This window comes from Cynoglossus semilaevis, chromosome 14 (assembly GCF_000523025.1).
Source record: "Cynoglossus semilaevis isolate Cse_v1.0 chromosome 14, Cse_v1.0, whole genome shotgun sequence".
NCBI classification, from domain to species: Eukaryota; Metazoa; Chordata; class Actinopteri; order Pleuronectiformes; family Cynoglossidae; genus Cynoglossus; species Cynoglossus semilaevis.
In genome coordinates, this window is record NC_024320.1 from 3351697 (window position 1) to 3379430 (window position 27734).

A 27734-nucleotide genomic window follows, 5' to 3' on the forward strand; every position below is an offset into this window, starting at 1 on the left:
ATGGATGCAGTGAGGGAGGACATGCAGATAGTTGGAGTCAGATGTGGTGAACCTCGCCCCATCCTTGCTTGTGAATGACTGAGCATTTCAGGGAATTTTTTCGAAATGTATTCTTCCTTTAGCGGGCAGCACGCTCATATACGTTTCTTCTTCTCACTACCATCCTTACCACTGACTTTCTTAGGAACTGAGAAGATGATTTCACTAGGGATGACCATTCAAGACGATTCTAAACTCGGGCCTTGTAAACAGTTAACACCTTTGCAGTCAGATGGCTTCCTCAATTTTCGACACTGAACCTTTATGTTGTAAACCCTCCACTCTGTGGACCAATATGAATATTAAGTCTTTATATTTTTTTTTTAACAGTTCAAAATGCCTATCTTTTTAGTACACACTCCAACAGTCCCAGCACACAGAGAGACCTTATTCAGACCTAACAAATGCCACAAAGTGAAAGAAAAAGAAAACACATTTTTGGCCTCGACTTCTGAGGTTGCTTTAAAAAGTTCAGACTTGGAGCTGACTCATGTTTACCAGAAGTACAGCTGCTGCACTTCCTGCCCCTGAATCCACATGGATTTCACAACCCGGGGAGCGAATCAACGTTCAGCGTTACAATCACTGACTTCTGAGGAATTGCTTGAGAAAGTAACCTGACACTGCAGAGAGAGAGAGAGAGAGAGAGAGAGAGAGTAAAACTGAAGCTGCAACCACTGCTCCATCATGTTAATCATCAGGCACCAGACAGGGTCACACAACAGTTGTCTGTGTTTCACTGGATTATTTCTTTCTCTTTTGTTCCCACAGCACCTGAGCCACAAGAGCCACGGAGCGGCAGCCGGACCATCATGATCTCATGGGTTTTGCTGGTCTCGTTGATCTGTGTCAGTGGACAGGTTTCCAGCGGCCCCGGAGACGGTGAGTGTTGCATTTGCTGACCTCCTGTCACCTTAGCCTGTGGTGTACACATCCGCCATTAGAGAAACTGTGGTCTGACGTTGAACTCCTTAATGCACGCCGTCAAGACCATGAAAGAGAGATTTTGACTCTGATTGGCTGTTCATTGTGGTTTGTGAAAACATGCTCAGACACCAACCTGTAAGATATAAATGTCAGCTCAGGTCAAAATGATTTCGAAGCATTGTTGTCAAACAGACCTATGGTAAACTGGAGATGCGATGATACACTCGACTCACGCCATGATATGATTCACAGTTCTTTTGAAACAAAATGACTTGTGAGTTATTCTTTAATGGTTTAATCATATTCTGAAAATGGTCTTATGTGAACCTCGGAAATTGAAATTGTTACCTTTCACAGCAGAACCTGGACTTATTTGTTCTGCTAACTGTCAATATATTAACCAAAAAATATTACAGTGTTTGTGTCTGTGAAAAACGTTCTGGTTGAACACCCGAATGTCACTTAGGTTATGTAGGGACCTGACTGGGTTTAATACTAGGTCACAACCATCATTTGTTTTGGTACACACTGCCACCTGCTGTACTAGAGTGTATGGTGTCATGGTATGACCAGTGACTTCTTGAGATAACGGAGCCTAATCCTTATGCCTCTGTGTGCGATTCTTTTTATTATTATTATTATTGTTTCAAACTAAAGCAAATCGCACGCATTTGTTATCATCGACATCATGATCTTACCCGAACTCATATGCACTTTAGCTGCATTGCTGCCATCTACTGGGCTGGAATGTGTGCAACAGTGCAAGCTGTTTGGAGTTTGGAGTGAACTGAACGAAACTTCAATAAAATATTAATTCCATTTGAACGTGCTGACATGTCTCAATGACTCCTCAGAATTATTTTGGGAGTCATGCAGAGTACGAGGAGTGTGTGGGAGTGAAGTATGCAAACAGGAGATCAGCAGTTCCTCTGCAGAGATATAAAATGACAGATTTTTCTCTGGATCTTGGTTTGTGATTGTCAGTGATCTATGAACCAAAACCAAGGTGTGTTTTACACGGGGAAAGACCAACTAAAAGTCGTCCCCGTTTTCATGCTAGCTGATGTAATTTGGTAGCATTACCGCCATCTACTGGCCTCTTGTCCAATTCTTTTTTTATGGCCGCTCTTTCTTTCTCAGCTGTCTTGCCATGTGGACCCCAGAATCTGGTTCTGACCAGCTTTGGCCAGGTGATGATGTCATCCTGGGAGGACACCAATGTTTGCTTTGCTGTAACGGAGACGATCATCTACGAGCTGAAGGTTTTCATCGCTAACAGACTGGTTCACCAAGTAAGTGACAGCATCAACATCTGCACTTCTGTAACAACCAGAACCAAACCAACGTTTTTGCATTGAACTCTTCCAGGACGAGTTGATCGTGGCTCGTGACCAGATTGGATCCACTCACTACTGGAACTGGACGTCACCCTGGATCTTTGACTGCGTCTCCCATTCACTCAGACTCAGCTCCAGATACAAGAACCACAAAGGTTCACAGCATTTGGAGCAAACTCTCCCAGGTAGGAAGTTTGATTCATTATTCCAATTCTCCCATGATGCCCCTGTTACTCCAAGCCCGGCGTTTCTTTTTCTAAAACACTGTCTATGAATGTTGTTCCTTCTCTTACAGGGAAAGAAAGCTCCAGGAGGCCGCAGGTTTATCCAAGAGATCGAGTGTTTCAGGCCAACAGCATCGGCAACTTCTGCTGCGTTTTACCTCCGGGTCACACTTTTGACAGCTTATCTGTGGGCGGCTACACAGGCACAAACAATGACACCGTCAGCATAGATAACCGGACGTTTTTTTCAAGCATTCGTCTGACCCGTCCTACAGTAGTCGGCGTCAACATTATCTGTCGGGCCACGAACCAGCAGGGCGCCGTGGTACAAAACGGAGCCAGTGCTTTTATTGGATGTAAGTTTGTTCACGCTGGTGACAGGGCCACAGGGCTTTGGGTTCAATTTCTTTAACATGAACGGTGCAGTCAGTACTCCCTCTCCCCAGGAGTAATACCCCCGGAATACTCCGGGGACTTGATGGCCGAGGCATCGTAAAGCCTTATGGTTAGTAGTTAGATCGATGTACGTAAACGGAACATAAACTGGACTTAACGTGGTCATGGTGCCCTGTCCAAATGTCCGTATGTCCATACCAACACAAACTAACTTTGGTGTTTTTGTTGTTGTTTATTTTTGTCTTAATGCTTAGATCCACCTGGGGACAAGGATCTTCAGTGCGAAACCAGAGATCTGCAATCGGTCGAGTGTCACTGGAACGCAGGAAGAGACACACACCTAAGACAAAAGACAAAGTATAAGCTCCTTGGAAGGTATGCTGACCCAGCCTGTGGTCAGGTGGCTTGGCTACAGGTTCTTGGAACAAAAAGCGAACTGTCTGACTGTAACCGTTCATCTCACAGTGAGTGCAAAGCCACAGCAGCGTCCCAGAGCAGAAAGTGTTCACAAAAAGATGACATAAGTGTCGGGGAGAAAAACTGGACGTTAACGGCTCAGAACGACCTGGGGACGGTGGACTTGTTTGACCAAGTGGACCTGAGACAGAGAGGTAGAAATGTCTTCACTGATACAGTTTCCATCAAAGTCAAGGCCATGCAGTACAGCGCCCTCTTTGGTTTGTTTTTGATGGTGAAAAGTAAGAATTCTTTTTCTGTGTTTTTAGTGCACCTGTTTGCACCAGAGGAAGTGAGATTGTTAACCATAAATTCCAGGAACGTTAGCTTGACATGGAGCTGGCCGGTGGAACACTACAATGACCTTAACATAACGTGTCAAGTCAACATCAGCGACGGTGGAACGAGTTTCCTGGTGAGAGTCTCGACAGAGGAGGAGAAGAAGTCTGTGCATTTCTTTGTCTGATGTTCTCTTGTCCGTGTGCTGGTTTTAGATGGAAACTTCTGACATCGGTGTAAATTCTGCGGCCGTGACAGAGCTGGTACCGAACTGGACGTACAATGTCATGGTGCGATGTGGAACAACGGAACATTTCTGGAAGTGGAGTCCCTGGAGTTCAGCGATTACATTTCACACCGAGACAGATGGTAGGTTACTACAAAAATGCTTGTTATTAGTGATTAATCAATTCTACCACTGGATGGCAGTACAGAAAAGAGTTTTTTGAGCAAATATGGCAACGGTTTAGTTCAGTGGTTTTCACTTTTGTTACACTGTACCAGCTCAGAAATGCAATGGTTTACGCACAATTAACACAGTAAGAATTGTCTGTTTAGTTGAACACAATGCTGATTTACCTGCAGGAGTTGAAGAAAGACACACACAAAGATCTTCTTCAGCAGTTCTGACTCACTCTATGTTTTTATAGCATCTGCTGCCTCCTAGTGGAAAAGTGTTTTAATTTTTCTGCTTGTTTCTGTTGCATAGACAAAGAAAGCAATCACGTGCAGTAAACAACTGAACACTCATTGGTTGGAAATCAGTGCATTTTGTTTAATTTCTGACACTTTATAACCTGATTTATCACATTAAAAAAAGAGAGAATTATCTCTCTGATAACTAATTGGTACTTTTTCTTCTTTTTTTTTTTTAATCCGTGCCTCTCTGATTTTGTAGTTCCAGATGCTTTGGATGTTTGGATGCAGATGAGAGAAAACAAAGTTATTGTTCACTGGAAAGTAAGTTATTCGAACCAAAAACTTTAAATACACGTCCCGTACATTTTTCCTCAATGTGTTGATACCATTTTTTTAAATATTGCATTTGAATGTTCAAAAGTGTAAGTTGACCTGTTCGTCTATAAGTATTTCAAGTCAATTAACAAGAACCATTAGAGACAACGTTGACCCAGTTGTCATGTGTCAACCATGGCCCGCAGAAACCCCTGGACCACCAGAGTCACGGACTCATCTTGAATTACACAGTGACTTGGAGAGCGATGACTGAGGCGGCTGAAGAAAATGTGATCACGGTGCCTGACACTGAAGACAGAGTGGTTCTCAGTGTGGACACCGCCCACCAGTATCTCATCACTGCTAAAGCAAGGAATGCAAACGGCAGCTCATCACCCTCCATCATCACCACCCCCGCTGTTCACACAGGTACGAACCGGATTACGCTTCTGGGAGGACGTTTGTCCAAATAAGTACTAGCACGTTAGAAAAAAAAAAATCATATTTAATGAAATACAATTTGTCAAAACATCACGAACATGAAGTGTTTGTGCTTTTTTTCACTTTTAAAATTCATCAAGCGGGCCAGATTGAACCCCCTAGTTGACCAGTTTTGGCCCGCGGGTCGTATGTTTGACACCCATGCCTTATATGATACTATCTTCACTTCTTTGAGTTTTTGATTTTTATTATTATTCCATCTTCCATCTTTGTGTCTGGTTCAAATCCTAAAGCTTTATGAATGTACTGCCTTGAAAATGTTTTTTTTTTTTTTTTTGTCTCCACCTGAAAAAAGTAGCAACATTTGGGCGGATCACCTACAGTTCTTTTACACCTGCTCTGAAAAACAACCTAAATCTAACAGATCAAATCATCCTTCAAATATTCATTCCAGATCAGACCAGGCTCAAAACATCCCGCATCACTGGCGTCAACGGCGGCTTTCACCTCTCCTGGTCCGTCAGTCCTGTGGCCAGCTGTGGCTACATCCTGGACTGGTGTCCAACCTTGGGTGATGGACCTTTCGAGTGGCTCAAAGTTACTCCACAAGAAACGGAGGCTCGAATCATTTCGGGTATGTTTTCCTTTTGCTTTAACTCCATAAATAGTGACCTCAGAGTGTATTCTGATGTTTCTGCTCCTCAGGATACCTCCGCGACGGACTGAGATACTCTTTGTCCATATCTGCCTGCACACCTGCAGCGCCGGTACTGCTGGAGAGACGGGAGGGTTACGTTCGTGAGGAAAGTAAGAGAAACGGTCCAAGTCACTGTGATGTCCTATAAATCCCCCTCTTTGCGAATGGACTTTGAGATATGTGCGTGATTTTGCACTTTGGCAGAACTTCCTGACAACCTTTTTGCACACCATAAATGGAAACAGCAGGATATGAGCGTCGTTGTTTCCTGGGATCCGGTTCGTCTGACAGAGCAGAGCGCTTTCATCAACGGCTACGTTCTCTATTGGTCCAACCAAGACAGCAACGTGGTCTACAACGTGAGCACAGGTATGGTAGCGTCAGGGGCTATTCCATGATAATTAGCCATATATGACGAAACAGACCAGTGTGATGTCTTTAAAGCAGTACTTCTCAAATAGCGGGGCGGGTCCCCATTGGGGTGCGCGGTGAGGAGCCGGGGGGGTGGAGGTGGACCACTGCTGTAATGCTTGAATGATAACAAGCCTCCAGTCACTAGGTGGCAGCACCTCATACAGTGGTTTGTACAATCCCTTGAAATAGTCTAACCTGATGAAGACGGAGCATTGACAACAACGGTTACTAATCAGCTGCTCCTCGTCTTGGGTTTAGATCATCCTGAAGCCACGAGCCTGACTGCGAGCGACCTGAAAATCGGCTCTTACCAGTTTACAGTAAAGGCTCAGACGGCGGTGGGAGAGTCCGGTTCCACGTCCTTCACTGTGTCCTTAAACTCACCAAGTACGTCTGTCTTAGTACTGTTTACAGCTTAGCTCTTCCACCTGCCGTCTTCTCACCGAAGCCTCTGTTCTAACAGCTGACGCCTTGGTCAAGATGACCACCATCTGCTTGGTCTCCATCTTCATCGCTCTTCTTCTAATCACCCTGATCTGCTGCAGACACGGTGCCCGGTACGTACCGTTCAGTTGACAGTTCTCCTACTTCATGGACTGACTCAGACTTACCGTCAGGCGTTTGATCTTCAACAGAATCAAGAACAAGGTCTGTCCTCCAATCCCAAAGCCAGTGGTTACGGACAAGTGGCTGACGTCCCAGGTGGGTTCTTGGTTTTGAACAAAAATACTGACACTTTGTTGAATCTTGATTTACCTAAAAATCATCCAGTGTCAACGTTAGAAGTACAAATGAATGAAATGGACAAATTTGTCCTCCGCGTATAACTACTTCATACACTTCATTGCCCCCCCATATGTATTTACTGTATGTATATGTATATTATATATATTTATATATATGTATATTATATATATGTGTATGTGTGTGTATATATGTAAATATATATTCTATATTTATTTTCTGTGTCCCAAATTTTCTTTTGATTGACAGATATTCGTGCTAACTATTCAAGCTAACTGTCCCTAACAGGTGCATGTAGCCAGTTCAGACCCACATTTAGCCTGTAGCTGTACATACCCCTGTGTATTCACCTGTATTTCTGTGCACCTCTGTCCTCGTCCTGTCTGTTCCCCAGGATGAGAAGTTGTCACATCCTCATATTCTGGACCACGGTGAAGTGGACAAGGTGGACGTTCCTCAGCTGCTCTGTAAATCAGCAGTGTGTCCCGAGGCTCATGTCAGTGACGAATACCAACCCTTTATATTTGCACCGGCTCCTAAAGGTCACCTCAACCAAGTGCTGAAAACCCATAGTCCACCCAGCAGTGCAGTACCAGCGGTGTCCACTTCACCGCCCTCATCCTTTAGAGCTGTATTCCAAAACCCATCATATAATCTGCCTATAATAACAGATTATACTGCTGCTTGTTCAGACTCATCGCCCCAGCCTCTGAGGGAGACGTGTTTAGAGAGTGACACTAATGGATACCTGCCTCAGAAGGAGGCCCTCGCTGTGGCTCCCATCGACGGGACTAGAAACGAACCCATGACCTGCGTCCTTTCCTATGTTCTAATTCCACCAGCCCAGGTGGTTCATGGTGGAAGCAGTCCAGAAAGTTACTCTAACATTGTGTGCTGATTCCATTCTTGCGGCCTCACTGTGGGACCCAAACCAGTGTTTGGGTAAAGCCCAAACTGGCCTAGAACATATTGGATGCAGTGCAAAGTTTAATTAGTACTAGTTTTAGTATAGGATTAGTGAGGAACCTAAAGGCACCTCCACTTCTTCTGATAGCTTTGGATAAAAGTGCTAAAATGTGTGAATATAGTGTAAAAGACCCTCCTCCCCCTCGCCCTCCGGATGGATGACTTATACCAGAGCTGTCAACTGAGAGACTTTAACCTAACTTTCACTACAGTTCCTGTAAAAAGTGAAATTGTGACCTAACAATGCACTTGCACAAGGTCAGTGGTTGTGAAATGTGACGGACAGGAAGCCCAGCTGCTTTTTTTCTGCTCGTTCTGAGTCACTGCGGTTTGACCAGAAGAAATGAAATATAGTACGTCTTTGGTTAAAAAAAAAAAAAAAACTTAGAAAGTACAGTAAAGGCCGCAGAAAACACAGTGACAGGGTGTGGGATTGACAGCTGGACTGTCAATCAGGGAATGAGAACTACTTTGTTTTTACTGAAAAACATAAAGCTAGTGGTTTAAGAAATTAACTTCTTTTCAAATTAGCTTTTTTTTTTACATTTCATTTTCATTTCTGATTGGGTCCACAGTGTTTTGTTTTTACTTTCACATTGCTATCTTATTTTATTACAAAAATATAACAATTTTTTTTCCCGATATTTGGATAAAAATAATATACAGTATTTAAGTTTAAGTTTTAACAATTCCTGAACCTGATAGTTCATTGTACTACCTCAGTTTACCACTAGAGGGAGCCTGCACATAATTTGTATGGCAGTTTGGAGCCCGCGTTTCAGCATGAGCAGTTTCGACTAACCAAACGAGATTTAAATCAAATTTGTTCCGCTGACTCATTTTGAAAATGGGAAATTAACGCACAAAAAAAAACTTTACACATTTTAACAACCAAGACAATTATTGAAACTGTGTTTTATGTTGTCTTTTTTTACTAAAAGGATTTTCTCTTTGGCCCTTCCTCCTAAAACCTGAAAGAGAAAAACACTCTGAGGTTTGATGGTGATGTCGGAGAACAGATAATAGTCGTGGTTTTTGTGTTCGTTGCGACGTTTGTGTTTATACCTCGGACACACACTCTGAAGAGCTGCGATGATGTCACGGCAGACGCTAACTCTCAAACATCCACATCTTTTTTTCCATTACATCCAGTAAACCCTTTCTGACCCTGCAGGGAAGTTAGTTTCACTGAGGAGTTTCCAGAATGAGGAACTGGGAGTTATTTTACAAGCTGACGCACACACACACACACACACACACTCTGTACTTAACACACACTAATCTTGATCCTCACTCTAATGTAACCATATATCTAATCCTAATTCAAATCTAAATCTTGAAAATACACTTCCAAGTGTCCAGATTGTCTCTGCAACAATAGTACTTTAAAAAAAAAAAAAATTCCCCACAAGTAGGAGGAACACACATACTCACCGTGTGCCACACTGTTTTCAGGAGTGTGTCACACACACTTTCTGACCACCTGCATGACTACACTGGTTCCCCTCTGATCCCAGGATGCATCAGTGGTGAACAATAACCTGGCTGACTGATGACCAGTAGTTTAACGTGGTGAAGACCAGAGGTTTTCAAGCGATCCAAACCGAGGCCACGTCCTGGTCTCCGACCGTGGTGTTCCAATTAAAACGACCACTTGGAAGTGTGTTCCTAGACTAAACAAAAATAAACAAGATACAACCTTGAAACTCATCTAAGTTTTTTTTTTTTTTTTTTTCCGTTGAACACTGTGTGATCCAGTGAAGGATGACTCAATGCATGCTTGTGTGTGTGTGTGTGTGTGTGTGTGTGTGTGTGTGTATCACCACCTACAGTCAGAACTATAATTACTTTGGCCCTGCTAAACCAAAACATGCTTATCTGTCTTCAAACACACAAACACTGTGGCTGGTTGGTTTTTTTATGTTGTTGTTGTTGTTGTTTTTTTTCCCTCCCCGTTTCGGACGATCACAAATAAAAACAAACAGAAACAGACTGACATTAGGATCTGATCAAGCCTCAGCTGATTGGTCCAGATGTTTGTCATGAACTATACGACCAGACTGTGTCAAGTAAGTGCATACATCGGCAAGTAGGGTTGTACGAAAATGTCGATACACTGAAATACTGCGATATTTTGTTTCACTACGCTATGTCGACACACTATACACTTTCATTATACTGTATCGATATTTTATGGAACTGTATCTATTCAGAGTTAACATGCAAATATTCAAGGCATTGGTTCATTTTTGCAGCAAACTAAGGCCCGGGGGCCGGATGTGGCCCGTTCACCTTTTTTATATGGCCTGCCAAACTTTTCCAAATTTTATAATTTATTTATATTATCTTTATACTTCTGCCTCTTCCCCGTAATACCCACGTTTCCCCAATAGATGGCGTAGAAAATGATAAAAGCATTCTAGCATTTGATCCTTTATTCATGACTTTTACATGTCATTGACCATCTATCTGCTCCTGACTCGGCCCCCTAACCACTAGTTGATTGTATAGGACTGCATATATTTACGTAAGTATTTGAGACTTGACGAGTCAACAATCTTATATGTTTCATTTGTTCATCAAAAAAAAATCCTAAATCCAAAACAGTTTTCCTACCATTAAAAAATCCAAAATATATTGTCGTGCCTATAGTATCGCAATACATCGCAATTTATCGTATCATTGCCCCTGTATCGTGATGTGTATCGTATTCCCAGATTCTTCACATTTATCTCATAGTAATAACAAATATTAGGAGGTTCCTAATCTACAGTACTCCTTCAGTTGTACTACTGCCTCCTGTTGGATGTTTTCAGCACTGCTAAGCATTTACACCCAGAAGCCTTGCCCCTTTGGCAAATCCAAGTGGGGGGGAAAAAAAGAGAGAAAACTACAAGCAGAGGGCAGCATTGCTGCAGTTGTCCTGCTGCGTCCTGATTGGTCTGTGGTTGATTGGCTGTTCCTCAACCCTGAGGTTTAAAAAGTGAAACCTCTGGGCTCTGTTCTCCCTCCACACGTGTTCCCGACTGTTTTCATTCGCTGCCTGTGACCGTGAGCTCACCGCTGTACTATTAGACCGACTGACCTCATATTTGACAGTTAGAGAATGAGCTCACTACACATGTGGTAATAAGATAATGGAAGGAAAACAACAGGGAGAGAGAGGCAGACAGAGAGGGAGAGAGAGCTTGTAAGGGTAATGGCTTCTACTTTCATGACACTCTTCTAGTCTTTACTGCCGCTCAAAGCCACCATCTTGGGACATTTAACCTGGAAACCCTTTTCAAAAAAAATGGTCAAGACAACTACACTACCATGAGCTACAAAAAACAAGTGAGCAAGAGAGGAATGACACACACACAGAGAGAGAGAGAGAGAGAGAGAGAATTAGTTATCAAGAGTGAGAGAAAGTAATGGAGACAGAGAAGGAGAGGGTGAGTAAAATTAAAGAGATGGTAACAGAGAGTGAGAGAGAGAGATCAAAAGAACAGGAGGAATAAAAGTAAAAGAGACGAGAGAGAAAGAGAGAGAGAGTAAAAAGGTAGAGAGAGAGTAAAAGTGAAGCAGAGTATAAGGAAAAAGAGAGCAAAAGAGAAAGCAAAATAGAAGCAAATGTGTGTGTGCGCGCGTGTGTGTGAGTGAGAGAGAGAAATGAGAGAGTCAGCTAGAGTAAGAGGGAGAGAATTAAAGAGGGAGAGCGAGAGAGAGAGAGAGAGAGAGAGCGTAGAGTTTGACTGTGACTCACTCAGTCTGCTCTGGGTGCTTCAGCGGCTTCTCTGCTTCTTCTTCTTCTCTCTCTCTCTGTGTGAGTATGAACCTTCATCATCAGATGTTTTCAGTGTTTCACCGAAGGCTCTCAGTGTTCGTGTGTGTCCGTGTGTGTGTGTGTTTGGAAACTTCAGTTTACTTTTCTTTTCACTCTGACAGTTTGTGACAGCGTGTAACCAACGGCAGCTGTCAGACAGCTGACGCTCTCTGATGTTCTCTGATGTTCTCTGATGTTCTCTGATGTTCTCTGATGTTCTGACCGTGGACTGTAAGACCCATCTTCATCTCTGCTCCTCACACTGATTATTGATCGGCCGTCGTTTTGTTTTCGCGGCAGCAGCACGGCTTCAGTTTTGGTACTGTAGTTGATTTGATCTATTTGTTCAGGGTGATGGAGGTCACTGTCGCCTGTGTTTTGAAGCCGTTCAGACTTTGACAGATTTGAAGTTAGTATCTGATCATCTATTAGGTTTTCAAGAACGTGTGATTCCGAGTTTCCTCTCTAACGACTTGACGCACACTTTATGTTTATGGAAAATGAAGTGGAAGGCTCTGAAAGTCCATCAGTGAACACAGGTTTCTGTATAGTAGTATATTGTCTGGTAAAAAAACGTAAAAAAAGTACTCACACCTTGGTGTGAAGTCAGCGTCTGATTGGACAGATTTCTGACCATGAAAGATTCCTTTAAAAAAAACAAACTTTTTTTTTTTTTAAATACTTCAAGTTTTCCCTCAAATGTTTTATGTCAAATACTTGAGAGACAGACGTTTTCAACAGGTGAACTGACGGCTCCTGTTCCTGTGACAGTAATAACGCTACTCTCCCCGTGTGTGTCCTCAGACTCGTCTCCTCGGCTCCTCTTCTCCTCCTTGTCCCGTCTCTCCTCGTCTCTTCATCCTCCAGCAGTGAAGTCAGTGGAATATTTTAATCTCTGATAATCACTTTAATCTAATTATGAAGATTTTCCCTGTGACGGCCCGTCGTCTGTGAACGTCCAAAATGGAGACTCCCTTCTACCACGACGACTCTCCCGGAGTCTCTGGCTACGGCCACGTCGCTGACTACGAGCGCTATCCAGGAAACAAGATGCTGATGAGTAAGAAGGCCCTGGCCTTGTCTGGGAGTCATCACTTCTCCAGCAATGGTTCAACGGGAGGTCGGGGCGGGAACCATGCACTTCCCGGAAACATGTCAGCAGCTGCGTCGTCATCGTCGGGGTCCTCTTCAACAGCCGACATGAACCTGCTGAAGCTGGCGTCCCCCGACTTGGAACACATGATAATCCAGTCCAACCAAGGACTGGTCACCACCAGCCCGATGTTAAACGGTGCCAACCCCTTCATCTACCGCAACCATGCCACCAACGAGCAGGAGGGCTTCGCTGATGGCTTTGTCAAAGCGCTCGCCGACCTTCACAAGCAGAACCAGCTGGTCGGACCCGGTTCCATGTCGCCGTCCTCGTCCTGCGCCATCTCCCTGCAGGCGTCCTACCAGAGGAACCTGATGTCGGCCGCTGACATGCCCGTGTACGCCAACCTCAGCAGCTACAACCCTTACCCCGGTGGACAGATGACATACGGCGCCGGCTCGGGAAATGACGGTGGCGCCGTTGGTCCGCCTCAGCCTCACACCCGTGGTCTGGATGCTCCTCAGACTGTCCCCGAGGTGCCTCACCCACCGGGCGACCCCATGTCTCCGCCTACCCTCTCCCCCATCGACCTGGAGACCCAGGAGCGGATCAAGGCGGAGCGCAAGAAGCTTCGGAACCGCATCGCCGCCTCCAAGTGTCGCAAACGGAAGCTGGAGAGAATTTCACGGCTGGAGGAGAAGGTGAAGGTGCTGAAGAGCCAGAACTCGGACCTGGCCTCCACCGCTGCCATGCTTCGCGAGCAGGTCGCTCAGCTGAAGCAGAAGGTCATGAGTCACGTCACCAACGGCTGCCAGATCTCCGTTGGCTCCACGGCGTCCAAGTGCGGCGCGGCGGGAAACGAGGACCCACGCTGCTGAGGAGGAGGAGGGAGTGGATTACACAGGAGTCAAAGGGAATTTACAGTGTGAGCTTTGCTTGCAGCTCATGGTCAGAGCCGGCAAGGGGCAAGCGGCTCGGTGCCCATGACGCCCCCCAGTGGACAGATGGACTCTATTGTCAATCAATCAGTGGAGAATGGAGGGGACAGGGAATGACACGAGTCTCAGACATGAGGGATGATCAGAGTTTGGATATTGGACTATTAAAGAGACGGCATCTGTGTGTGTGTGTGTGTGTGTGTGGGTGTGTGTGTGTGTGGGAGAGTAAATGATCTCAACTTCAACCTTTAAATGGTTTATTATTCAGTTTTATGTTTAAATAAATTCCAAAATAATGTGTGTGTGAAAATATTCATATCTTCTGAGTAGATGTGAAGTAATCAGATTACTTCAAGCAGAGTAAATACCAGAAAATGTTTTTTGTTTTTTTATCGTGGCATTCACAGCAATGTTTTTCCACATATTGTCACTCAAGGATACGATTCTCTTCAGTTTGATTTACTAATCTAATAATCTAACCACCGTTAGGTTTTTAAAAAATATATAATTCTCTGATTTTTTATTTTAACATAAAAGTGGCCAAACTCTTTTTTTTAAAAAAACAAAAGTGTCTTAATAATATTTTTCCCTGTATTTTATAATGTTTGGTTAGACTTTTTTAAAAAAAATGAACCTCTCCATCTCACACTGAAGTCCACAGAGAAATTAAAGAATTCTGCATCAGTGTTCACAGATGTTCTTCATTGGCTGCTTTTTTTATAGAAATAGGTTCAAATGCATAATTCTTTAATTTCGGTGTTTGAAAAAAACACAATTAAAGTCAAATTAGTCACAAAAACTAAGCCATGACCAAGCGTTTAACATGGAACCTCAGTGTCCAGGAGGCCCAAAAATGTTGATTTTCTCTATGGAGTTCAGTGCAGAGGAGACAGTTTTCTTTGTTGTTGTTGTCAAATACACTTTTTGTACAAATGTATAAAACCGTGTGTGAACTGTGTTATTATTAAACCTTTATTTATTTATTGTGATCATGATTGTTTTTCTGTCACACTGTGTTCGCACTGATTTGAAATGTTTTTTCCTATTATTATTATTATTATTATTATTATTATTGATCAACTGAATCAACAGCATTTCCTGTGATATGTGTGTTTCATTTCTATATCGACATCTACAAATTTGACTTTAATGAATTTATTAAACGTGATTGTCTGGCAGAAGAGATGACTGTTGCACTGTGAAGGGGACAATTAAAGTCCGAGACATCGAGGCTGTCTCCCGGTGTAACCAGAGAAGTGTGCATCACCCACACCAAAAACCATAGAGAAATGACTTGATTTCCCCCCAGTGTCCACTACTGCCTGCATTAGTGGAAAGGGGAGGTCATGACCCGGGTGTTTGCACTGGCGGTGCGGAGCAGAGGGGCAGTGGATTCAGAGTTCCTGTGAGCTACAAAATGTTGATTTTCTCGCTGGAGTTTGGTGCAAAAGAAGATCCTTGCAGTGAGATCAGGTGACAAATGACCTCATGTTGACTGTCTGAGTGACATGTGATCAGGCCACCTGATTGGTCATCATTTTACTCTGTTGCGACAGGATCTTGTTTTTTTATGTTCGCTGGAAAAAAAAAAAAAAAAACATTGTTGCTTTATTTTTTTTTTCTTTTCGGTCCATATTCTGCTCCAGATGGAGTGACCCACTTACTGAGAAAGAGGCTCTGTGCCATTTCTGGTGACTAATACCCCCTCCACCCACACCTCAACACACACACACACACATATACACACACACTGAACCCTCTTTCCCAGTGTTTCTGCTCTCGAATGATGGTGTTTGTTAAAAATAAAGACGTTTGTGGATAAATGAGCGTTGACAGTGAACGCAGCCCCTGTTGTTGTTGTTTTTTTTTTTTTTTTACACTCACTGTTGCTCATTTAAAATGGCTCACATTTACACGCCACTGGATTTCCGATGCTATTTCTGACGGCAATTCACTTTCAAAAGAGCTGCTCTGCTGCTATTGTGACATTTATGACCTCTAAGACTATTACTGTTTCCTCAGAAATCTTCAGGATTAAAACGCTAATGATAACACTAAACACAAGACTATTACTGTTTCCTCAGAAATCCTCAGGATTAGTCCAATTAAAACGCTAATGATAACACTAAACATATATAACCTAGCATCGGTCTGTACAGTTTACCCCCAGTAATTCAAAGCAGGTTTTTTAGAAGAATCTTTACCCTGGTAGCAACTTACATCATGTGTTTTTTTTTTTTATAAAAAAAACCCCAAAACATAAATCTGATTAATTTCAGCCTGCAGCTCTGGGGCTAACCTCAGCTCAGAGAACCATTTCTGGACCAGCTTCTTTGTTTTGTCTTAACACTAAAATATATTTCTTGCTAGAGCTAGATCTAAAATCTGCTAGAAAACTTCTATTTTTTAACGACTTGGTTTAGTATTGGATGTATACTGCAACTTCAAAATAGTTTTGTTGGTTGTTAGCAAAGCTGGTCAAATAAAACTATTAACTGCTGACAAACATATAATGATCAGATTAGTCAAACCTGAGTGACCCGTCTTAAAATGTTTTAGTGATTACAAAACACCTTTAGAAGCGGACTTGGGTCTGGAAGGTTGCAGGTTTGAATCCACCAGCTGCTAAGTTACCACTGAAGTGCTCTGATCATGGCACCGTCCCCACACACTGCTCCCTGGGTGCTCACAAAGCTGCCCACTGTTCACTTTGGTGATGGGTTAAAAGTGGAGGTCACATTTGGTTGTGGACAGTGATGTATGTCACAATGACAAGGAGTTACCTTTCCCTTTCCCTTTTAAACTTTTTGACTCTTTGACCCGTGTGTGTACTGAGCACAGTCCTGGACTGTAGCAGAAACCCTTTACAGAACTTCACTGCAGCGTTCACAGAGAGGTGGTGACGGATGCTGAAACAGCAACTCAGCTAAAGCTTTTGACAGGAAGAGGTGGAGTTCGGAGATATTTTTTGGATGAAGTAGGTCAGTTATAGTGCAACAGTGATATCTAGGAGAGGGACATGTGAAGCAGCCATCGATGTCTCCAGCCTTTATTTATAACGTTTTAGTTTGAGGTTCGAAAGAGGAGCCTGAACGCGGAAGGTTTGGTGCTGAGATACAGTTATGTCGTCAGCATATCATTGAAACCTAAGATATTGAAATCAATGATTTTTCCCAAAAACTTGATGGTCTAAACGAATCCTTCCCACATACGGCACAGGAATGTCTAGTGGTTCTAGAGCTCCCTCTAGTGGTACATGCAGTGGTGCATCATTTGCAGACTGAGTCGTCTCCATCCACGTAGGCTCACTCAACTAGATTAATGTTTGGCAACAATACCATTGTCGCCCAGTTTAACAGTTTTTTTTATCATCCACTCCAGTAGATGGCACCCTTGGCTACCAACACATATGTATCTCATATAAGAATATTGGCTAAAGTTAAAGGGTTGTTTTTGCGAGTATTTTTAAATTAGCATCTAATGAACCAAACTTTCCTCTAGGGGGCAACTCTAATTCTATTCAAGTCAGATAAACAAAATGGCCACAGGAGGCGCCATTCAGTATGTGCGGAAAAGCATATCTATGTAGATTTAAGGCAAAGGCATGTAGACGCACAAAGGAATCATTAACCCCATCGTCAGGCAGAACACACATCTACACACTGAGTCACTACATTTATACCGACTTTATAATACTGTGTGTGTGTGTGAAGAGAAGCTAAAGCTAACCAGCAGCTGTCGGACCTGAGCGTAGACCCGAGAACCTTCAGCTGCCCAAAGGTAGAAGTTAGTTCAGGCTTCATAAATGTGTCAACGCAACCTCGCGCATCACATCGTGACATCGTCCAATCAGAACGAGAGAGAGGAGAAAACTGTGAGAAAGAGTCAGATTCTCACTTTACTGACATTTAAATCAGGTACATCACACACACACACACACAGAGTACTTGGCAGTACGTGGTGACTCAGCGTGTCTGTGGGCGGAGCATCTGAGTCACCCTCAAACATCTCCAGAGCCAATAATACACTCCTCCATCATCCCTTCATCACGTTCAGGACAACACTCCTCAAACCCTCTCTCCTCTCGTGTTTTCTCTTTTGAGGAACAAACAAACACGTTCACCAAAGGAGACAACAACCACACATCTGCGTCCCTATCGTTTCTTCACTCCTTCATCGTCATCATCATCACCATCATCATCAAGCTCCGGTCATCTAGTTAAAAACAGGCGAGCGCACATGAAAGCCATCGGCGCAGGCTGTGATTGGTGAAAGTTATTGAAGGTTTGCAGATGTTCTCGACTCCTCTCTTTTTTTGTTTTCTGCCTCTGTTTGTGTTTCCAGTGCACGTCGCCATGGCAACCCCCAGTCGAAACACTAAACAAGGGCAGCTGAGAACCATAACTCTGTGTGTGTACGTGTGCGTGTGTGTTTTTGTGCGCGCGTGTGTGGTCATGCTTATGTAACGAGCAGTAACTTTCGGCCAACAACAAAAACAAACTCGGAGAGAAAAACAGTGAGGTCATGGGAGCAGAAGGTGACCAATCAGAAGCCAGAACTCAGGTGTCGTCCACCAGTGGACAGCTTGGAACGTTGTCCTGTGTGTCTGATGTTGGGAGCTCAACTCTAGACTTAGTGCAGTAGTACTGGGCTGTACATGTCACACTGTGGGCCACTTCCAGTCCCGTAGCCTGCAACATCTGGCCCATAACTAGAGATCAATGATCATTTTATTTTGTCCTTGAGTTATTTCTTTCTATTCATTTTTCAATTTTTTTTGTTTTATTGGTTAGTTCTAATAAGAAAAAAAAATGTAAAAATTAGTTTTATGTCCATTAAATCTGACTTGTCCCACTGGCGAACTGCCGGTTCAAATCTTGGCCTTGTATTGTGGATTGTGGTTTGTTGAGCAAGTACCAAAAACCTTCCTCGGCCGCTGAGCAAACCGGTGTTTCACAAATGAGTCATTTCCTCTCACAGGATTAAAAGGAGTTCTGATTTCTGATTGGACACGCTCGTGATGTCATACGTCATGATGACTTTGTGTTTTGCAATGGCTGCGTTTTGTAAATCTTTTATTTGTCATACCAAAACACACTCAGCTGATTCACCGTGTCACAGTAGGATCAGATGCCGTGCTTTACTTCGGTGACACCACACCAAAGTCCACAGAGAAAAAAACTGTTATTTTAACTCCCTCTCAACACAGATGTTGTGGTTCCTCTGTTATCTCAATGAGTAAGTTCACATATATTTCTACGTTTTTTTGGGATCGAACTTCTCTGTGTGACTCGAGAACCCGACTGACTAAGAGAGGCCGGCGTAGACCACCAGACCCTGCGTCACACTGAGCTAAAAATGCAGAATTTCTCCATGGACTTTGGTGTGGACAAGAGAGTCCAGTTTACAAAGTGGCACAAACTTCGTTTTCAGTAATAAAAACCCAGTTTTAACAGTGAAATGAAGCAGTGAGATTTATCCCGTAAACCGGGGATTTAGACGTTCCAATAATTTTGGGGAAAAAAAAAGGTCACTTACGACTCTTAAAAAGTAATAAAAGACTAAAGTTATTCGCTATTACGTGGTGAAGTGTTGTTTAAGGTCAATGTGACAGACATAAATAACAGGAGCAGCTCCTCGCGCGTCTGTCATTAGCATTAGTGTCGGTCTGTATGCAGCACATTAGCTCCAGGTTTTACTGCTCCAAATTAATCCTCTTCACTCTCATCTATAATTCATGCTGGGCTTTTTTTTTTCTTTTTTTTTTTACCTATTTATGCTGGATTTAGGAGCTGAACCAAATTTAACAGTTTGGCGATTTGAGGAACTTTAATCTGTCAACATGTCGCCAGAAAGAATTTAAAATAAATTAAAAAATGTAAAAAAAAAAGAAAAAATCTAATTGAACCTCCTTTATTATAAAGAAACCAGTGAAAGTTCCTGATAATTTCCGGAATTTTCACAAATGCAGATTATTCAGTGTGTTGTCTTTCACCGTCACTATGGTTCAGCCGAAGCTGCTTTATCTCGCAACATATTTACATTGTAAATGACGAAAAGCTGATTACAGGAGACACATTCAGCACGGAACCACGGTATATTTAAATCAGTTGTTTTTGTTTTTCTATTTAAGGCAAGTATTTCTCTCTCTGAATGTTCAGAAACATTTATGTGGTCAGAATAAAATCCAAATATTTAGATGATTAGGTCTTTAACCTGAGATAGATTCTAATATGGTGTAACCAATTTTAATGGCATAGAGGAGGGTAATGGTATTCTAGCATTTTAGCATTTATGAATGACTATTATATGTCATTTATCTTAGTTCACACGAACGCTCCATCTATTTGCTTCTGACCCGGCCCCCCGTCAAAACAAACAAACGAGTCAAGAAGTTTGCCCACGCCCGATCTAGACCATATTGACTCGACTCATAAAAATCTTACTTTAACGTCTTAAACTGGATTTTGTCCCAAAATTCAAAATACTGACATGAGTCAGATTTCTGACCCAAGTCGTTGTCCACAGTCGTATTTACACTCAGGCGAGGCTTTATATCATAGAAAGTGAAGAGACAAAGGATAAACAATAATTCATTTTTTTTTAAATTATTAATTCAATCATACCTCAAACATTAGTGATTGTCATCAACTGAAAACACTTTTTTTTCCCCGCCAAAGCCTCTGGGAGCAGATCAGCATCTTATCAACACATTGCGAAGAATCTCAGTGCGAGTGGCTCAGTGAGAGAGCTGTGAGTCACGGCGCTGAAGGAGCCCAGCCAGGGATGAAAGTGGTATTAGTGCCGGTTAATTCATCCTGACAGTTGGAAATGTTAAATCCTGCAGGGGGGCTCAGCTTAGCTCGCTCACTCCCTGCCTAAGTAGGTTAACTACAAACCAGTGTGATCAATCTGTACACACTAAATAAACACGTCCGGCTCAGCCAAACACCGACAGGAAAACTCATGAAAAAGAAGGGGAAGAGAGGACGCGGCGAGGGAACAGAGGAGAGGAGCAGGGGTTAGGGCAGCAGGGGGCGCGGATTATCTACCAGAACCACACAGTTCACGCAACCTGGAGCTTCTGACAGCAACAGTGGGATTTAACACCCTCAGACAACCAATACAAACTCCTCAATAAGTTTCTCAATGAAATCATGAAACGCAAATATCCAACTACTTATATGGCCTTCGTCCCGAATGATTCAGCACCTGCACTTCCATGCTCTCAAAAGGCTTTACTGGGGGATCCTGGCACAGCAGGTGTTTTAAAAAGTCAGCACGAGTAAAGGCGGCAGCAGGAGGGAAGGGGAGAGGAGTAGATGAGTAAAAAGAAAACTTCCCCCGATGTGCAGCAACAAGTTGAAACATGGAGTGTCTTATGACCAATGAATATATAAACAACGAACTAGAGGAGAATAGAGGAAATGAAATTTATATAGGGGAACAAATATCACATTTGAGGTTTTTTTTACATTTGACATTTGTCCATAACAGAGCAGCATTACTGTAAATAACCAGCGAGTCACATGACCAACATGGTCAGAACTTCAAAAGTCTGATACATATTTTGTGAAAATATTTGTTCTCGACTCCGAGAGAGGATTCCAACATCAAGGATCTACTGCCGTCAGAGAACTTCAGCCAGCAGAGATCTCCACCATCCAGTTGCCTGTGCTGAAATAGGACTCCCACCAACCAGGGCCCACTGACGAACCAGGTTCTCTGCTCAGCAACTGCCTTTGACACGGGAATTCAAATTATATTCCTGCCCTATGGCCACAAACCAAGTCTGGTGACCTGAAATTATATTTTTAAACAAAGGTTAATTTCTCTTAAAAATGATTGCCTACGGTGACAGAGTAGCTAATTAAAAAGTACCTTTAGGCTAAGTTTAGAAAACAAATGGTTGTTCATAAAGGGAGACGCAGGATTGGGTCGTCTTAGCTAGAAGCAGCAATGCTAATAAAAAAAAAACACCCAAAAGAGATCAATAAAGATGGCTGATCTCTGACTCTCAGTCAGGGAAGAAGAGATCAATAAAGATAGCTGATCTCTGACTCTCAGTCAGGGAAGTTATTGTGTTGGATGAAATGCACCTTTACCTTTCCTGATCTAAGCTGCTTGGTTCCTGTAAGAACGGGACCAAGCGGCGCGGACGGAGACAGAGGCTGCAACACACCCTGCAGCTGCTGCATAAAATTACAGAGGAAAAAAAAAAATCAGAAACAGAAATTTATGCCGCTGCATCTTTGTGTTTACACAGCGAGAGAGTAAGCTGAGCGTAAACTGATCACATCTGATCAGAGCCACGGCCAGGACGAGGCCAGGGGTGTGTGTGTGTGTGTGTGTCTGTGTGTCTGAATGCACATCCATGAAGCCATAACCTAATGTGATTCAGAGCCATCTAAAAATAATAACACCTCACGTGTCCGGTGGTCAGTGTACAAACTACAGTCACAGTAGAAAACCACAGTATGATTTAGACCACATCTACAGGTATGGTCTTTGATGTGATCGCTCAAATCGATATTTTACATTTTAAAGTACTATAAAAGACAAAAAAAAATATTTTTAATTATTAAAAATCCTGGTAAGTGTTTCCCCATGCCAAAGTCCATAGAGAAAAGAAACGTTTTAGCCTGCGGGGAATAGGGCTATAGTGTTTGGATTGTTGCCTCACTTGCCAAGTTTTTACCACACAGGTAAATAATGATAAAGCAATTAGAGATTGAAAACGCCAAAAATATATTTTAGTTTACGTAAAACACTGTCGCAAGTGAAGAAGAAAGAAGAAAGAAATCCTGAGTACTGTAACTTAAAAAAAAGTATTTTTTCTATGGGCTTTGGTGCAGTGGGACTGTCTTTTTAGAAAGTAAAAAAAAAAAGTGTCAACTGTCATCACATACAGTAGCTTTGTTTGTGTGTGTATGCGTATGAGAGTGTGTTTTACATACGTTCTGACATTAGGCAGGAATTATTCTGTCAGACGTGACTCACTCAATCACACACACAAACACACACACACACACACGCATTAAGGAGGTGGTCAAGCCGTGCTCTTATGGTTACAGTGTGTCACAGCGACGCCCTGTAGCCCCAGAGGAGTGATGTCACACAGTCTCCACCCAGGTGTGCGTCACGGTGACATCAGCAGACAGACACTCACACAAAATCACAGGTCTGTGTTTACTGAGCCGACGAATAAACACACAAACTCCGTCGTCTGAAACCAGGGAGCTAGACTTATAATCCGACCACAAACACGACCAGGAGAAATGTTCAAAGGCCAGAAGGCTCTCACCTTTGGAAAAGTTGCCACAGTTCCTAAAAGTAAAAATAAAAAACTAGAATCAATCAATGAAATACATTTGTTAATCATTATAACCTTAGGTAATTAAATATAGGCCGTTCTGGAGCTGGTAGATAGAACCAACGGTGGTAGATAGAAGCAGAGCTGACAGAGAGTACCAGAGTGCCTGATAGTACTAGAGCTTACAGATTGTTCCAGTGCTGGTGGATACTTTCAGATCTGGTAGTTAGTACCAGTTCTGGTAGAAAGTACCAGAGCAGGTAGCTTGTTCTAGAGCTGGTGGAAAGTTCTGGAGCTGGTAGATAGATCCAGAGCTTGTAGATTGTTCCAGAGCTGAGGAGTGCAGCAGCTGCAACGTCAATGTCAAAGGCAGAGCCTTCTACTAAATGTGCATGACCTTTGAACCCACAGGCAGTTTTGATTGCATTCCCAAAAAGTGACCAAAACCTTTTCAGATTTGTGGTTTATAGATCAAGATAACATAACTGTTCTATGCTCAGCCTCATCTCTCTCTCCAATAATTCCTCTACATCTCTGGTTATGTATTTATTTTTTATTTTTCTAGGATTTAGACCATCATCATCATCATCATCATCCTCCTCCTCCCTCCTCCCTCTACACCCTTCTCCCTCCTCCCCCGCTCCACTTCCTGCCCTGAGGTGTTTCCCCAGTGTTTTATGGGAAGCAGCAGATTATTGGCAGAGAGATCAGACTGTGTTATAGATCTGATGGGAGGAAGCTGCGGGGCAGATTTGAGACTAATGACAGCGTTTATTTATAAACATATACATCCTCATCAGTGTCTGTCTTAGCAGCAGCTGCAGCAGCAGCAGCAGCAGCAGCAGCAGCAGCATCAGTGCTTGTTACTGCTGCTGCTGCAGGTTGATGAAGACTGAAGCCACGGGTCTGTATGTGGGTCAGAGGATGAAGAAAAGTGGATGTGACTCTAACACTCCCTGAAGTAGCATAATAACTCAACCATATCGTAAACATATGGAAGAATGTACACACCCACATGTAACACACACACACATCAGCACTGCTATTATAAAATAATTGCTATTTTTCCAATGACCGTTTAACCCTGTCCCTGTGTGTGTTGTTTTGTTGAAATAAATGTTTTGTATCATCTGTAGTAAAATAAGAGTTGATCGTCTCCCAGGTATTTAATCAGAGCAGTCAGACTATCTCCTGAGGACAACACTGTTCAGACAACATGACCTTGATGCTGTGCCACGGGGAAAGACCTTCATAGAAAACATGTCGACCTGGATCAGGTTCAGGTCCTCCTCACAGGTTCGCTCACCTTTGGGAGACAGGGGGCGCCGTTTTTACAGCCTTGTTGCCTCATGTGATTTTATTTTTAAGTTCTGGCATTTCGATTTGTCTGACTGTTCGCAGCGTACACATAAAGTGTGTGCCTGTCTGGTTGTTTCTGAGCTGCACACCTGCAGATCCAGGGACTATCTCCAGGCTTCTAACTGTCCCAGAGTGCTTGTCAGTTTCAGGTTCAAACCAAACTGTAGAAATAATCGTATTTATTGATCAATACAAAGTGAAAATTTGGATTTGGACCGATCCAGTGTAGTGAAAATGTGGCTAAACTGCTCTAATTGCTAGCGCTCTAACTTTATTGGCTAAACTGCTCTAATTGCAGTGGCGCTTTGGCCCAGAGGCAATGTCTCTGTCATTGGTGTGGAACCCCAGGGTTCACCTCCTGGACAAGTTCGAATCCCGGTTAGGGAGGTTAATACCTTCCAGTGGACTCACCACCCGCAGGAAGGTTTGGGGGGTTGATACGGTGCAATGTGATTTGGGTGGCAACTGCTGCCCCCGCGACCCGGTAACGGATAAGCGGATGAAAATGGATGGATGGATGGATGGATGGATGCTCTAATTGCTAGCGCTCTAACTTTATGGACTAAGTTGCAAAGAACAGCTAAAGAGTTATATCTCACCTTATTTTAATGTCATTACCTTACCTCACTTCAAGTCCTAAACCTTGAGGTCCAATACCAAGTCAAGTCTCAAATATTTTGTCCTTATACCAGTACAAATCTGCGATCTCAAACGACTGAGATGAATCTCATCAGATGTCATCTGTTCATGAAAACCTTTATTTATAATTTGATTTTTTTCAGTTATCTGCCTGCATTTTGCTGCTGCAGGTGATTTCAAATCAATCAAGTTAAAGTCAGTCTAATAATCCATGGTTGTCTCACAGACAGAGCTGTAACACCACCTGCTGGATAAAGATACCACAACAGTGTGACAAAAAACATGAACTGCTTTTTATTTGCAATTTCTTTCCATCAAAACAGTCAGTGTGTTTCCTTGGGCTGGTGAGCGTTCTTGGGGAGTGCTGAGAGTACAATACCACACATCATAGAAATGGATCTGTTCCTTTATTGTTGGCCACAACGGTGGCTTCACACGTATACGACTCTCAAGGTCATTTTATTCATTTATAATATTTTACATTCATATTACTACAGATCATGTGATTCCCAAATTCAAATTCAAAGATTCACTGCTTTCACGCTTAAGTCGGTGTCATCAGTATAAAACTTAGCATTACTATAAACAACAACAACCCTGAACAAATTGAATCAAAACTCTTCCTTTGAAGTGACCCCACATAAATGGCCGTTTTAGAAACGAACTCACAGAACATTACATGTGACAAGTTTGTTTTCAGAAAAGGTGAGGACCTTCTGCTTGTCCTTTAAGGGTTAGGTGCTGCTGCCACCTAGAGTCCAGAGGGGGGTCTGCAGCAGGTTTCTTTTCTCTTCCTCGCTCCTCATCATGACTCCATCTCTGTAATGGAGTTGTACATTTCTTCAGGCAAAATGACGAACCGCTTACCTATTTGTGAGCGAGACATCTTTGGTGTGGTCGAGTCCCACTTGTTCCTTTGTGCTTTGCAGATGGCTTTAAGCCTCTTCACCTGGCTCTCCTGCCGTCGAATCTTCTGCTGCTTGGTCTTCAGCTTCTTTCTCAGATGCCAAACCCGCTCTGCCAGCTGATCGATACGCTTCCTTAGCTGTGCAGAATCTTCCACCGTGTAGTTGTGATCGCAGGACACCGCCAATGTTTCCCTGTGCGACTCAGAGAGGCTTCTGTCAGACTCACGCCGCTGCTCCTCCTCCTCCTCAAAAACTGCTTTCTCCACCACTTCCCCCTTGATGGAGTTAGATGTCAGAGGGAGAGGTAGAGGGAAGTGGATTTCTGAGGAGAAGGGATGTTCGGGGTAGTCCGGCTGTTGACACACAACAAAAGAGAAATGATTCATTATGATTTACCATTCATGTTTCCAGGAAGGGAAACTGTGTGATTGACTAATAACTGCATGTCTCAAACATGCCGCTAGATTTGATGGTTGAAATAATGTTTGGACTGAGCTTCACCTTGAGGCTGAGCCTGAAGGTGAAGATGGACGGCACAGCGTGATCCTTCAGCACACGGTTGTTGCAATCTTTGAAGCATATTTTTGTGAAGTGCTGTGAGCAGATGCTGCTGTACTTTGTCGGCTTGAAGTTGTCCCTTCCCATCGCCATCACCCATTTTTCACAAACATCTGGACGTGTCAAAGGGAACCTGAAGGGAGAAGTGAATAAATATTTGAACCAGGAAAGGTTAGCAGGTACACTTACTATAAAATTAGGGTTTGTTTGTCTGTACACACACTATATGAAAATCCCAAGTTTTTTTTTTTGCAGAATTTTTTTCAACAACACATCCTCCACTTGAGGTTTAATAAAATATCTGTCATTTAATATAACAAATGACACCATATAACATAACAGACTTTATCCGTCAATTTATTATTGGTTCATATTCAAAGGACTTTCACAAGACATCCCTGGAAGAGATTTAGTATGTCACGTTATAGCTCTCAAGTTTCCTCAACTTCAGATTACTTGAGTACTAATAAACAAAAAACATAAATAAAGTGAGATGCTGTTGGTTTTTTTAATTTCTCCTTTGAATGTGCTGGTTGATTGACCAAAAAATAAATAAATAAAAAGCGCATTCACAAAACCTGCCACCTACTGGTAAAACGACACTTGACGTGTGTCAATCACTGTAGGTATCTAACCCCAACCGGTCACCATCTGGGATCATGTTGGCCGTGTTTACTCAATTTGAACGGAGTTTTTCTTTTCTCCGTCTGGCACATGACATTTCTAGTGTCTGGCAACAGGATGGACTCACAGTAAACATTGTTCAGTTTTGACATTAGTAGCATTTAAAAAAGAAACTTTAACGAATGTACTACTATTTGAATATGTATGTATTGCCCTGTACTAGCAGGGCGATGAATTGCTTTTTTTAAAGAAACACTCTACAGTTAATGATAATGTGCAACTCTGCCTCCTATATAAACCTGAGAAGTGGGTGATTTTAAAACCACAGATCAATAAACGAGAACTGGTGAATTCTGCTCTGTTCAACAGTTTTGTCATTCACGCGGAGCTAAAGCTAAGTAGCTAACAGCCATAGTTAAGTAGAAAATACCCACTTGTGGAAGGAAATGTCCTTTTCTTTACTGTAGCGGTTTTTACATCCGTACGCCGAGCACGTCTGCACCATAGTGACTTCTGCCCAAACAACACTGTCTGCGACCCGGACTCACTGTGGGCTAAAGTCCGCTGGTGATGATTCTACTTCTTACCAAGAGGCTTCACTGCCACTAACAATGATGGCGTCG

At 42.8% G+C, this 27734-nt stretch overlaps 3 protein-coding genes across 6 annotated transcripts; 2 read left to right on the forward strand and 1 right to left on the reverse strand.

Annotated features, from left to right (window-relative positions):
* Positions 1 to 9275, forward strand: LOC103389165 (leukemia inhibitory factor receptor-like). 2 transcript variants are annotated; one of them, XM_025062505.1, is made up of 17 exons: positions 1 to 921; positions 2107 to 2258; positions 2335 to 2488; positions 2599 to 2883; positions 3178 to 3298; positions 3389 to 3534; positions 3649 to 3794; positions 3874 to 4027; positions 4557 to 4618; positions 4819 to 5041; positions 5508 to 5687; positions 5759 to 5860; positions 5955 to 6119; positions 6423 to 6551; positions 6628 to 6721; positions 6800 to 6866; positions 7303 to 9275. In XM_025062505.1, exons 1-17 carry the CDS (start codon positions 852 to 854, stop codon positions 7804 to 7806), a joined length of 2754 nt encoding a protein of 917 aa, XP_024918273.1. In that variant the 5' UTR covers positions 1 to 851; the 3' UTR covers positions 7807 to 9275. The 2 variants fall into 2 exon arrangements, with proteins under 2 accessions (XP_024918273.1, XP_024918274.1); XM_025062506.1 differs by lacking the exon at positions 7303 to 9275 and adding an exon at positions 7158 to 7279.
* Positions 9276 to 11483: 2208 nt separating this feature from the next.
* On the forward strand, positions 11484 to 15550 carry june (JunE proto-oncogene, AP-1 transcription factor subunit). 3 transcript variants are annotated; one of them, XM_008324454.3, is made up of 2 exons: positions 11484 to 11998; positions 12484 to 15550. In XM_008324454.3, the coding sequence occupies exon 2, from the start codon at positions 12643 to 12645 to the stop codon at positions 13648 to 13650; it is 1008 nt and encodes a 335-aa protein (XP_008322676.1). In that variant the 5' UTR covers positions 11484 to 11998; positions 12484 to 12642; the 3' UTR covers positions 13651 to 15550. The 3 variants fall into 3 exon arrangements, with proteins under 3 accessions (XP_008322676.1, XP_024918275.1, XP_024918276.1); XM_025062507.1 differs by having other exon boundaries at positions 11484 to 11910; XM_025062508.1 differs by having other exon boundaries at positions 11484 to 11679.
* Positions 15551 to 25300: 9750 nt separating this feature from the next.
* thap1 (THAP domain containing, apoptosis associated protein 1) lies at positions 25301 to 27734 on the reverse strand. Its single transcript, XM_008324455.3, has 3 exons — positions 27546 to 27734; positions 26431 to 26620; positions 25301 to 26282 (listed from the first exon to the last, which is right to left on the reverse strand). Exons 1-3 carry the CDS (start codon positions 27614 to 27616, stop codon positions 25827 to 25829), a joined length of 717 nt encoding a protein of 238 aa, XP_008322677.1. The 5' UTR covers positions 27617 to 27734; the 3' UTR covers positions 25301 to 25826.

Excerpts from the sequence above, each read along its gene's own strand:
- LOC103389165 (XM_025062505.1), top strand. The coding sequence starts at position 852 with ATGATCTCATGGGTTTTGCTGGTCTCGTTGATCTGTGTCAGTGGACAG. Across the intron at positions 922-2,106 it reads TTCCAGCGGCCCCGGAGACG|CTGTCTTGCCATGTGGACCC; the intron begins GTGAGTGTTGCA and ends TTTCTTTCTCAG. Across the intron at positions 5,688-5,758 it reads GGAGGCTCGAATCATTTCGG|GATACCTCCGCGACGGACTG; the intron begins GTATGTTTTCCT and ends TCTGCTCCTCAG.
- june (XM_008324454.3), top strand. The coding sequence starts at position 12,643 with ATGGAGACTCCCTTCTACCACGACGACTCTCCCGGAGTCTCTGGCTAC.
- thap1 (XM_008324455.3), bottom strand. The coding sequence starts at position 27,616 with ATGGTGCAGACGTGCTCGGCGTACGGATGTAAAAACCGCTACAGTAAA. Across the intron at positions 26,621-27,545 it reads AAGGACATTTCCTTCCACAA|GTTCCCTTTGACACGTCCAG; the intron begins GTGGGTATTTTC and ends TTCTCCCTTCAG. Across the intron at positions 26,283-26,430 it reads CCTTCAGGCTCAGCCTCAAG|CCGGACTACCCCGAACATCC; the intron begins GTGAAGCTCAGT and ends GTGTGTCAACAG.